Source organism: Lepisosteus oculatus, chromosome 19 (genome assembly GCF_040954835.1).
Source record: "Lepisosteus oculatus isolate fLepOcu1 chromosome 19, fLepOcu1.hap2, whole genome shotgun sequence".
In the NCBI taxonomy this organism is placed as follows: Eukaryota; Metazoa; Chordata; class Actinopteri; order Semionotiformes; family Lepisosteidae; genus Lepisosteus; species Lepisosteus oculatus.
Window position 1 is genome coordinate 13,571,516 of NC_090714.1, and position 11,678 is coordinate 13,583,193.

The 11,678-nt window shown below is 44.2% G+C and overlaps 1 protein-coding gene across 1 annotated transcript; it reads left to right on the forward strand.

Moving 5' to 3' along the window:
* The first annotated feature begins 5,350 nt into the window (after positions 1-5,350).
* Positions 5,351-6,421, forward strand: LOC138224280 (protein PERCC1). Its single transcript, XM_069180908.1, has one exon. It carries the CDS (start codon positions 5,404-5,406, stop codon positions 6,082-6,084), a length of 681 nt encoding a protein of 226 aa, XP_069037009.1. The 5' UTR covers positions 5,351-5,403; the 3' UTR covers positions 6,085-6,421.
* Positions 6,422-11,678: the final 5,257 nt, after the last annotated feature.

The following is an 11,678-nucleotide window of genomic DNA, read 5'->3' on the forward strand; positions in this document are numbered from 1 at the left end:
ACATTAGTCGAACAAGCAACATGGCAGTCAGACAGGAGATGAGCACGTTTATTTTACAGCTTGTCCCCTTCTCTCCTCACGATGACCTTGCATTGGAAAGGGACGATGACCCCTATGGGAAAAAAAGAACCCCGAGAGTTCAAAACCATGAGAAACTATTCATCCGTCTGTTCATTTTCACTCTGTTTGTCTTTGAGGGTGTCGTGGGTTTACAGCTTGCTTTTTAACAAAAAAACAATATACTTTTAAACGATGAATGATGGGGATCTGGGGGCTTATAGTCTAGGAAAGTCTGTAAAGCATTTCTATCAGAGTGAAGCAGAATAGACGTTGGTTGGGGAGCACATTCTTGTTTCTTGCCTGTGCATCACTCAGTGCAGCTCCTCGCGGTGTCCCTGGGCAGACTGGCTAATTGGAACCAGTTCACATGCTGTCTATCTACAAGACAAACACCAGAGAAACAGTTTACCCACTAGTGTGCCTGTGTGCCCCTGTGCTTGTGTGTCTAATGGCTCATGTAATTTATTGTATCTGCACTTGAGTGCTGACATATTGCAGCTATTGATTTTCATCTGCCCGAATCAATATTGAAGTGTTTGTACCAGGTCCGTATGATATTTAGAGTTGAAAAGGACGAGGAATCAAGCCAAATGTGATGTAGTGATAAGACGGGGAGATGGACTGATATTGAGCTCTGTTTTTTATTATAATCAAGGTATAAGAGCCAGTTTGGTTGAACATATGTTAGGACATATGCTCCATCGCACTGCACGGGGTCATTAGAGGCTTTATTATTCCAAGGTTGGCTAATAATCACCCCATCATTACCGCGTGGCCTCGTATTTTGGTCCTCACAGCCTGCGAGCATCAGGCAGCAGGAGGTGATCTTTATGGTATGTGTTTACGGTGGTTTCTGTTATTGACTTTACTGCATGGCTACAAAGAATCAAAAACACTCGTTTTTGGAAGAAAAACACAAGCCATTTACCATGGCGGCCCTCAATAGCAAAAGAGACCTGACGATGGATTTGATGGCTGTCGTACAGAGCTTTGCTATAAGAATAATACAAATACTTTAATGGAACAGGTAACGGGTTTATTCCATGCTGAAAAGAAAAGAAAGGTGCACCTCACAGCTGAAGAAGGCTCCACAGCTGAAACATTGTTTCCTTTCTTTTCTTTTCAGCCCGGAATAAATCCATTACCTGCTCCTTTGCACCCTATGCATGCTCTACCTACTTAAAATACTTCAATATTTAAATAGGTTGTGTTAACTGGAGTGAAGCTAAACAAGAATACGCTATTGCTTATTAAGTGCACAGCAATCTCTGTAGCCAGAAGAATGACATGTTAGTACCAGACCCACAGTGCCAGCAGAGTGTGAAAGCACATTATCATCCCTGACCTGTGTCTGTCAAGTGTTGCTCCATCCCTGTGCTTGACAGGCAGGCCTGAGATGCTTGTTAACTGAGCTGAGTGACCGTTTTGTTTCCACTCATTGCGTTACAGCAAGGAATTTTCTGAATGAGATCATATCTTTCAGATTGTGTGTCACTATGCTGTTATGAAGGAGTTCTCAGCATCTGACAGTGCCGAGCTTTTTTCAGCTAACAGACACAGGAAGAGGCTTTGGCTGATGAGTCTGATGTTCCATATTGCACAGAACGGGGAAGGTGTAACTAAGAATTATAGTTAAAGTGTTGTTTTTTTTCTTTTCTGACTTTTAAAATTAATTTGTATTTGATATTAGCATGCTTGATCCAAACCAGCTGTCTTGGTACTGTATTGTTTTACTGTAATGTTTATGTCTAAATGTTTATTTATACCTTACAAGTTCACAGCACTGGGTGTTAGGATTCGTGTCACAGCCTGTGTCCCTAAAAGCATCCGTGTAGTTACGATGGGCTGGTGTATCATGCAGAGCGCAGTCCCACCTGCACGCTGTATCTGCCAGCTTGGACTATAACTCACCATGATCCTCTGTGGGATGAAGCAGCTCTACTGTGGGTGTAGGATAGATGTTCCTCCCTCCTTTCTACCAGCAGTGTGCATTAACTGTGGTCTGTTTACACAACTGCTTCATGCGCAGTGGCAGGATATAGCTTGTTTTACGTTTTCTGCATTTAGATTGATCTTATGAGTGCCTTCATTCAAATTGCTTCAAAAACAGTTTTGTCCCACATTTTACTGGACAAACGTAAAAGCTTTAAGACGTCAGTTCAGCCTTGCAAGATCACAAGTGTAATTTGGACTTTAAGAAGCTGACTTTTGTGTACATTTATGCAATGTTCCATTCCTGATTCTGGGTTAACTGAGGGCTGAAAATATCCTGAGATTCATCTTCATTCTCTAGACAGCCTGAGGGTTTTTAATTGGAAGGGCTAAAGGTATTTTCCATATCATTGGACGAGAATCTTTCTTAGCTCTTCTGTGCTTTCGGCTTCATTCTCAACACCAGTTCTGTTGCAATTTGTCTTCATTAAGTAAAGGCAGAAAACAATAGAAATGTGACCCAAGGTGTGTGTACATTGTCATGTAGTTTATTCAGCCTAGCTCTGTTAACCCCAAGCTACTTTTCTCTTATTTGTCTACAAATGGGCCTTTTTATGATGTTCATTTAGTCAATAAGTGCTGGAAAGATCTAATGATGTGAGGAGGGAGTTCCTGTTCCTGTTCATTGCTAAGAGGCCTCTTCCAAGCAGTGGCTCTGTGATAAGCTTGATGTTCTTTTAAAAAGGAACCTACTCCAGGAGTCAAAATAGCGTGTAATTTAATTTTCCGCCCATTTGGCCTCATCCTCGATATGAAACCCAGATCAGAGGGACAGTGATAGCGAGTCCCATACTGCACGGCCAGCTGGCACCTGTGGCCACGAGTTTAATAGACGGAACCAGAGGAACAACACTCCAGAGTCCCCTAGCAGGAAGTCCATTACAGCTCCCTGGCCTTCCTCCCCCCTCAGTCTCTCTCTTCAGTGCTCCCAGGTTGCTGGGTGCTAAAACAAACCAATGCTCTATTTGCCCAGTCTACTACGACAATACTGCCTTCAAATATTTGTTGGAGAGACAGCCTCACATTCTGCTATAAATACAGGCCTGGCTGAGAATCCAAGCAGCCTAGCGCTGGGGATCTACAAGCTCAGGACTGCTGCAGAACGGAGGTAAGGATATTGGGGTGCAGCTTGGATTTGGGAAAACCTGCTCAGAGAACTGCAGAAGGGGTTGTAGCCACATCCAGATTCTTTACACCTGACACCTCTGCAGCCTGTTGTGGTGGCATGAGAGGGCACTGCCTGGAAAAACCACTTTTCCAGGCAAACTGTACACCAGGTTATTTTCTAAACGCACGCGGACGAGATATGCATTCTGTATCTTGTTCAAGGGGAATAAATTGTTTTTTTAATGGCAATGGTTTCCATTTAGGAGGATTTAATTGAGATAATTTTACGAAATACTCTCGTGCTAATTTAGATCAATGAGAAGTGTTTTTCGTGTCAGAAGCCTCATTTTTGAAATTACAACCAGATCTTGCAGGTTGTAATTCAAGGTCTGAAAGGTATTGTTGAGCTTTCACTATGGCTCGAGCATGCCGTCACTAAGGGCTGTGGAAAACCTGTTTCTGAGGAATGTTTCCTACAGCACACAACGCTGTCCTCATGGTCTGTTGTAGTGAAGGCACGTTAAATCCACAGGGCAAGATGACAAGCTAACAGGCAGGGCACAAAATAAAAAAGTTCCCAACGGTAACCACACATAAGGATTGCTTTCTGCAGCCAGATGTGATGCATCTGTTAAAATGCTTTGGTCGTGCACGATCGAGATATAAAAATGAGGCAGCTGCAACATTTTAGTGTTACAAACTCCAAAAACAAAAGCACTTCAGAAAGGAAAATCCCAAAAAGCAAAGACAAACATTTGAGTGTTTTGTCTTTAAGTAATAATGAAAGGAATGATATCTAATAAAGCAGAGATTCATTTAAGACATTCTCTATCATAAGCTTTACCTCTGAAGCAAGCCACACACCTGAAGAAGATGTCCTCAGACAGTCCTGATAAAAGCTCAGTTTCAGATGTAAAGCAGTCCTTATTGTTACTTGATTGCTTGGGCCCAACTCCTCGTCGCTGTGTTAATATGTCTTGACACATGAACTGAGAGATAATGCGTTTCTCATCACACTTAGTTAGCACTGTCAAATAAAATGACCACATACTGTATTAACGTACTCCGTGTCAGAGAAATGTTCAAAAGAACAGATGGAATTAATGACTGAAATCCTTCTGTACTTGTAACATCAGGTCAGAACAGATGCATGTGAAATGCTACTCAACCAATATTATTTGTTAGCACTATTTTCAAATGATAAGGTTAAACAGATAAATAAAACATGAAATGATACAATCACATCACATAAATGCTTCCACGCCTATGTATAAAACTAGTATAGGCAAAGTTCATCTCTCACTGTTACTCTGAGGGCTGAGACAGAGTGGTTTACTAGCATTTTTCTTTTGATTTGCTGGTTGATTAAAGTATATCGTTCGGCACCAGCTCGGCAGAATGCAACGACTTATTTGTTCGCTCTGGGCAAACAGCGAGTCCTCTGTGTGGTGACATGTGTAGCACAAATGTAATTAGTGATCCAGAGTGATTAAACCGATGAATTTTCAATGTAAAGATCTGTGTTACCGGTATGAAGCCGATACAGCTAATCGGCGACACTGACTTGAGATCCACTGCAATGTCAGTTTCAGCTAACTGTGGGTTAACATTTAAACGGATTACTTAAAGATCTGTTCTTTCAGTAATGTGGATGTTTCTGGCCGGTCTTGATTTCTGAAATGTTTGTTTTTTATATCTGCTCATACGAGGTGTACCACGTGTGAGGGAGGATTTGCTATTGCCATAAACCCTGGGCTTCCCTTCAGATTAATTCAGTGTGATATGGAAACAGCCTGACTGCCTTGGTCCTGCTGAGACCCACTCCTGTGTTTTGTACTGTGTCTGCAATCCTCAGCTGGAGATGCTGACTCAGTAAGGAATTCATTAGCTCAATTAACTAATGAGTTCATTTACTGCTGAAATCAATAAACAGGAGAGGCTGTTGCTCTGCAGACCCAGAGATGCAGAACATGGTGAGCTGAAGAGTTTTGTTTGCTTTGAATGTTTGCATGGAGACCACAGCCTGACCCCTCCTGTAATTGCATTTTTCAGTCAACGAAGAGGACCAGGACAGGAATGGCGGCTGGAGTTATTCACAACCGGACCGATTTCAGGCTCGCCCTGTCTTACCCACACTCCTTCTACAGCCCCTTAGACAGGCCAGGGGACATGGGCCCCCCGGACGCGCTGACAGAGGACGAGGAAGAGGAGGAGGAGGAGCGGGAGGGGGAGGAAGAGGAGGAGATGGAGGAGGAAGACTTGCCCGGCCAGATTGCAGGGCCTGAGGCCTGGCTCGAGGGGGTGGGAGTGGCGCCCCCCAGCAACGCCGAGGTGACCTGCCAGCTGCTTCACTTCGCCGACCTCATCAGCTGCGACATACAGAGGTACTTTGGCCGTAAAAGCAAAGAAGAGGACCCAGACGCCTGCGATATCTACGAGGACAGGGACGGAGCCTTCTCCGGGAAGTCAGGCCGGGAGCGGTATTATGCCGACCTGGTGAAGATGGCTCAGACGGGAGACCAGGAAGACGAGGACTCCCCACCCCACCCCCTCACGCCCCCGGGAGAGCCGGACTGCCAGGTCCTGAGGGCCCTGTGCAGCCGGGAGAACATCCAGACCCTGGGTCCCCTGGCCGAGCTCTTCGACTACGGCCTGCGCAGGTTCGTCAGGCTCGGGAGGCAGCAGAGAGGAGACAGGAGGCACACCCAGATCGTGCCCATGTGCAAGCGCCGGCTCCCTCCCAGTTTCTGGACAGAACCTTCCCCCCACCCTGCCTGCCTGCTCAGCGTCTCCAGCACCCCTGACTTCAGCGATCTCCTGGCCAACTGGACCTCGGAGAGCAGCCATGAGCTCCAGGCTGCCGGCAGAGAGTCACCAGGCGAGCTGAGCAGACAGACACTAGACACTGGTTACAGCGTCTCCTAGACAGGCAGCAGGAGCTACAGACAATACTGGTGCAAGGAACCACAGTTGCTGTTTGTTTAAGAACTTCTCCGTACACGATTAGAAAACAACGGCTGCAGAACTAGATTTCATACCTTGCGGTGACGTGTCACCAGGTATGGAGACCAGTTCACTCTCTGCTCTACGTTTACAGACCATTAACAGCTGCTGGGGTTCACTGAGGGCTTGAACATTTTTCTTATCCCAGGAATGAACTTTTTAAATTGAAAAATACCCCTTTTCTCGTGAAAGGCTGATGCTGTACTTCAGCAGACTGATGCGCGTGTATTGGCCAACGGATGTTTGTGTGTGTCTTGACGTATCAAGTTGATGTATCTGGAAATGTTGCATGTGTTCCATAATAAAATTGGCTGTACAAATGTCTTCCTGTGGAACAGACTCCTGGAAAAAGCATCAGATGTTATAGTGCTTGATTGTATGGTTATGTACAGACTATGTGCCTGTTTGGGGATCAAATACAGGAGGTGTCTCTCTTCCCCTCCACCCAGCATTTCCAAACTAATGCCCAAGTGTGGAGATCAGGGACACTGTGCTGTAGCAAGAGCTGTTCTTCAGACATTAAACCCAGGCCCTAACTGAGCAATACAATTCCCAGAAAACTGTTGGTATAAGAGTAGGGGCGAACACTATAATCAGGTTTCCACTAAGGGCTGGTACAGTCTGGGCTCCCTACAATTCAACCGGTGCAGCAGTTTCTTACTGCTGTTGGGGCAGAATGACTGCCACGTTTCACAGAGGTGGGCGCCTCTCTCTTCCCTGGTGCCAGAAGGAGTTGAAGTGGGTCTCCTCCTCTGCATTTAATGCTCTGTGACTTTAGGATTGAAATTGGGTAATATCAATTCGTGATTATGCTTATTACTGCTAGAAAGCCCCTTCTTCAGACACACAGGTCAACTGGCTGACTGGGCTCTAAACCTCCTGAAAATGAACAGCTGTATTTCTGTTGCCCCATTCTCTAGTTTAGCGCCAGACGCCTGGTGCAGTTTTACCTGTAGGGTTAAGATAAGTTATCCGTGACACCTGTCTGAAGCACACCGGGGGGGAGGGGAGCAGGGGGGAATGGGAAAAGACCCTGCTGGATGCTACAGCAGTGCCCTGGCCAGAGAGCTGCTGGAGGAGGTGGCATGAGTGCACATGGGTCACAGAGTGCAGCAGGATGCAGCCCCTTCCAGCCACACAGACAGAGCGGGAGAGAGGTGACAATGATTTGTGATTAGATACACAAACAGAGGCGGTTTACTCAGCGGAGGGTTTACAATATTGTTTTCCATTTCAAGTCTCCATGGGCGGAAATCACTGTCCTGGAGAGAAGTGCAGAAAGGGAGGCTGACATCATTTTTATAGCTTTAGGATCACAGTTAAATGCCTTTTAAGTGAGTTCTGCTGCAATTTAAGGCAAATACAGAAAACACAGTGTACACACTGAAATTGTGTACTAAGCGCTAATGGGGGAGCGCCATTCTTCCACTGTTCCAATCTCCTAATCAGTGCACTTTTCTCAAACTTCCATAGTGCAAGAGGAGAACGTGATCCAGTGGTTAAAGCTTAGGTTTCACTATCAGGAGGGCCCTGGGGTCGAGCCCCAAGTCCTCCAGCTTGCTGAGCCACCCTGTACCCCATCCTTGGGGTGTGACATCAAACTGAGGTCCTGCCGTCAGTGACCCTACCATAGCAGTTGATACCGTAGCGGTCTAGCATGCCTGTCTACGTCACTTTGCACAAAACAATCAGATCAAATCAAACATCAAATCACCAGCATTTGGGGATGGTGGGGTGGGGGCTCCTCTGATCATGTTCTTGTTTGGCAAGGTCATGCAGGGAAAGGATCTCGGCTTAGCAGGTTCTTCAGCAGTGAACAGAACCCAGGCCATGTTTTCCCTGCGTGTACAGTGGGAATGTTGAGGCTCCCATACGAGACCCGTGACAGAGACTCAGACGCCTCTACTAAACCCTTAACTTGAGAGATCTGAGTGTGCTTCCAGCGACACGACACACAGAGACCCGGAGATGACCTCCTCTCTCTCGGAGGAGAGCCCTCGTTCTTCTTCTGTCGTTGCACGATATAAAACCGAACATACATATTTCTAAAACAAACGTTCTTTACATTTCTGCGGACTGACTGGAAAGTTTCATTAGCTGTCTCAGTTCCTTTTCCAGATGAACCCAAAATAGCTGGTGGCTTCTTCACCGCTCACAGAGGCTCTGCCCTCAACTCCTCTATAGCAGGCCCCTCTGCTCCGAGCACATTCAGCTTAGATTAAGAGTCTCTTAAGAGACTGTGGAAAAAAAAACCCAGAGATAAAACTACAGAATCAATAAGCTGTGTTTGTCTTTTGCAAACCAAAAGTACTGTTTATCTCCAAGCTGTTGGTCATATTTAATGCGTGCTGTCCTTCAGAGACATGACAGGAGGTTATCAGTGTGGGCCACGAAGCTCTGACCACTAACAGCTGACCCTAAGCCCTGTTCCTTCTTGGCACCCCCGAGTTTGCCCTAGCCTACTCTCCTTCGTCTTCAGCAACGGGCTACTATTATCAACTCTGCCTGAAAGCTCCACAGCTTGTTCCGTTCAGAGTAGAACCATTACTTGCTCCTACATGGACATGACTCTCCACTCAGTCTCACAACCCAAGAGCTCTCAGGATGGGCTGCGTTGCTATCGCTCGATTCCTGTTTAAAAGAAAAAACAACTCAAGTGTGTAATGGTTGGAACGTGTTTCTTCAACATCTAGGAATACAATTTGGTTGCTCCCTTATGACAGATAAAAGATATCTGCAAACAGGATGAATATGCACAAGATTTCTCGAAGGTCTTAGGTTCTGTTATTTCTGTTATACCCAGAGATGGTTTTTCTTCCTCCCCGTTTATCTTTCTGAAGACGAGTGTTGATGTACACATGACCGAAGACTCGCATGTGCTCTGGAAAGTATTCATTTTAGCACTGAGAGCCCGAGACAGGAAAACATGAGGTACAGGTTCAAGACGAGCAGCTGTAAGACTGTAAGGAAGCAAATAACACCACTGTTTAAACCGAGGATGTATCAGGAGTCTGTACACAATGCAGCTTACCTCCTGTTTGTCTCATCACCTGCTACCACATGATATTGCTGCTCTGTGCCGGTCATAGCCTTGTGCTGGGGTCAAGTAAAACTTTTACCAGTCTCTTAGATCATCACACAGCATTATAGTAGGAAACCCTTTTTAAAGGGGAGAGGTAACTTCTAATCTATATTAAAGAAACCGTATCCATATGAAAAATGAAAGAACGGATGGTTTTAATTTTGAGAATCATTGTCATTTTCAAACATTGCCATAAATGAAGGAATCTGGTCTCATTAAACGGCGAATTTAGTGTAACTGCGAAAGAATTAAACTGCAAATACTGTGCTGAGGAATGAATGACAAGGTGATGTTTAACTGCAACAGTTCAACTGGCTGCACACATCTCATGAGCTGGGGAGAACGTGCTCATCCAGCCCTTTTCCCACACTGTTCCTCTTCGCTCTTCAGCATGTGTGCACACACTGTACCCCCTGTGAGAAGAGGGCTCAGACAGCCTGCAGATCCCCTGAGCTCAGTCTTCACTCTTCAGCATGTTTTTTGTGTATTTCTTTGAGTTTAGGGTGTATCTGAAATAAGAGGAATGTCAAGACAAGACAAGATATTGCTTTCACAGTCACACAATGAAGCAGTGACAAGCCATCAGCTCAGTATCCTACACCTTAATGGCAACCCCACTGATAAAACAAGTGGCAGTCTTGAATGGGTGCCCAGCCGACTTTATTATTATATTTAAAAAAGTTCATACAAAGCAATACAACCCTATCTCTAGAGTTATGTTGTCAGTAACCTGCTCTCCTAAAACCAGATACTTTCATCTCTCTTAATCTAAATGCTTATGCAGTTATGCAGCTTGGTAACAAACTGTAAACTGTACATATATATTTTCTACCAGATGGATTTTGCAGATATGTATCTTATAGAGAGGGGGTATTTTCAAGGACAAATTTGCCAGAAACCAGAATTTAACCTTGAGTCCGGTTTTGATCACAAAAGTTTTCAATTCAGTCTACTGATGTAGATTGTCAAAGCACTTTGAGTTAATCTCTGTTTGACAGCAATGATACCAGGTGCCACTGTTAGAACAGTGACCTAATATGCAATACAAAGCACCGATAAAGAGATTAACAACTAACAACTCCAAAGGAATATTGTGGTGTACTGGATTAAACACCTAATCACTAAGTGAGGTAAATGGATTGTACTTAGACATGTTAAGATCAAAAGACCTTAATTTTTTTCAACCAATTCAACCAAAATACTGTAAAGCTCTCAGACTTAAGGCTTACAAATAGCTATTTATTATTTACAATTAAAAGGGTAATTTCTACACTAAAGGCCATTGCCAGAGCTTGGAGAAATAAGTAGAATATAAGCTCAGGTTCCTACCCATATTAAACAGCTACTCAGATCTGATATGGGCACTGCCAGACGTATCCATTAGGAAATCTGGACCTGCTGGCGTGTCAGTAGGAGAAAATGTATTGACAGTCCCCGACGTTTAAAGAATATATTGTATAATATCTCGATCTGTCACTCTTCCTCTTCAAAACGGATGTCATCTCTCTCGTAGCCTGTCACTGATTATCATGCTGATTGGGCTGTAAAAGCCTTGGCTATGTAAAACACCGAGGATACTTGGCAGCTCAGTAATCTCAGTAAATAAGATCTCATGTTTTCCCAGTATTTCTCGATGCTTTAGACGCTTGTACTAACACATTCCTCATCATATTCAGCTGAGAGATTAAAGCTCCATTGTCACTATTTACAGAGCAGTCGAGGCCAAATTTCAGGACTATCAGAATCACATTCAGACAGCTCTTCCATTAACATTCTACATGACTCTAAGGGCAAGACAGCAGCTACAAACTGTTTCACCTGCTGTCAGTGTGGGTCATGAACAACAGCGTAACCTGGCTCTGTTCAGTAACAGCCAAGACTCCACAATAGTCTTTGCAATTGTGAAAGTGGAACACTTTGAATGCAAATAAAAAGAGAATGAACTAAATTATTTCTACTTATTTAAAATTGCAATTATGTTTAACAGCATTCAAGCAAAACTGAAACATAACCCATACAAACATACAAATTCCTTATGCTCCACAATGCTATCCAACATGACAAGGTTAGGCAATTTAGGAGAAGCAAATAGGAAATTAACACTATTAACACCTGAAGTGCAGTATAGTCCTTTGCTGTGCTTGAATTGCTTGAAAGGCACATTTAAAAGCTCTTTGCAATCTGAAAACTACAATGTGTTAGCAAAGCTGAGAAGGAAACACTGTGATAACCACACCTTCAAAACCTACAGCATGATGTCTCCAAGCACTGCAGTAAATCCTGCCCCATTTACTATTTTCAGTATCGTATTATTTGGAATTCTTCCTCTGTTCTGTTTATATTACACTGCATGATGTATTTCTGCACTGTGTAAATGAACAGTTCATTGACTGTTCTGAATGTAGTTGTTACACAAAACCTTTTCAGGACAACC

What these genes read in the sequence shown, in the direction of transcription:
- LOC138224280 (XM_069180908.1), top strand. Translation starts at nt 5,404, where the DNA reads ATGGAGGAGGAAGACTTGCCCGGCCAGATTGCAGGGCCTGAGGCCTGG.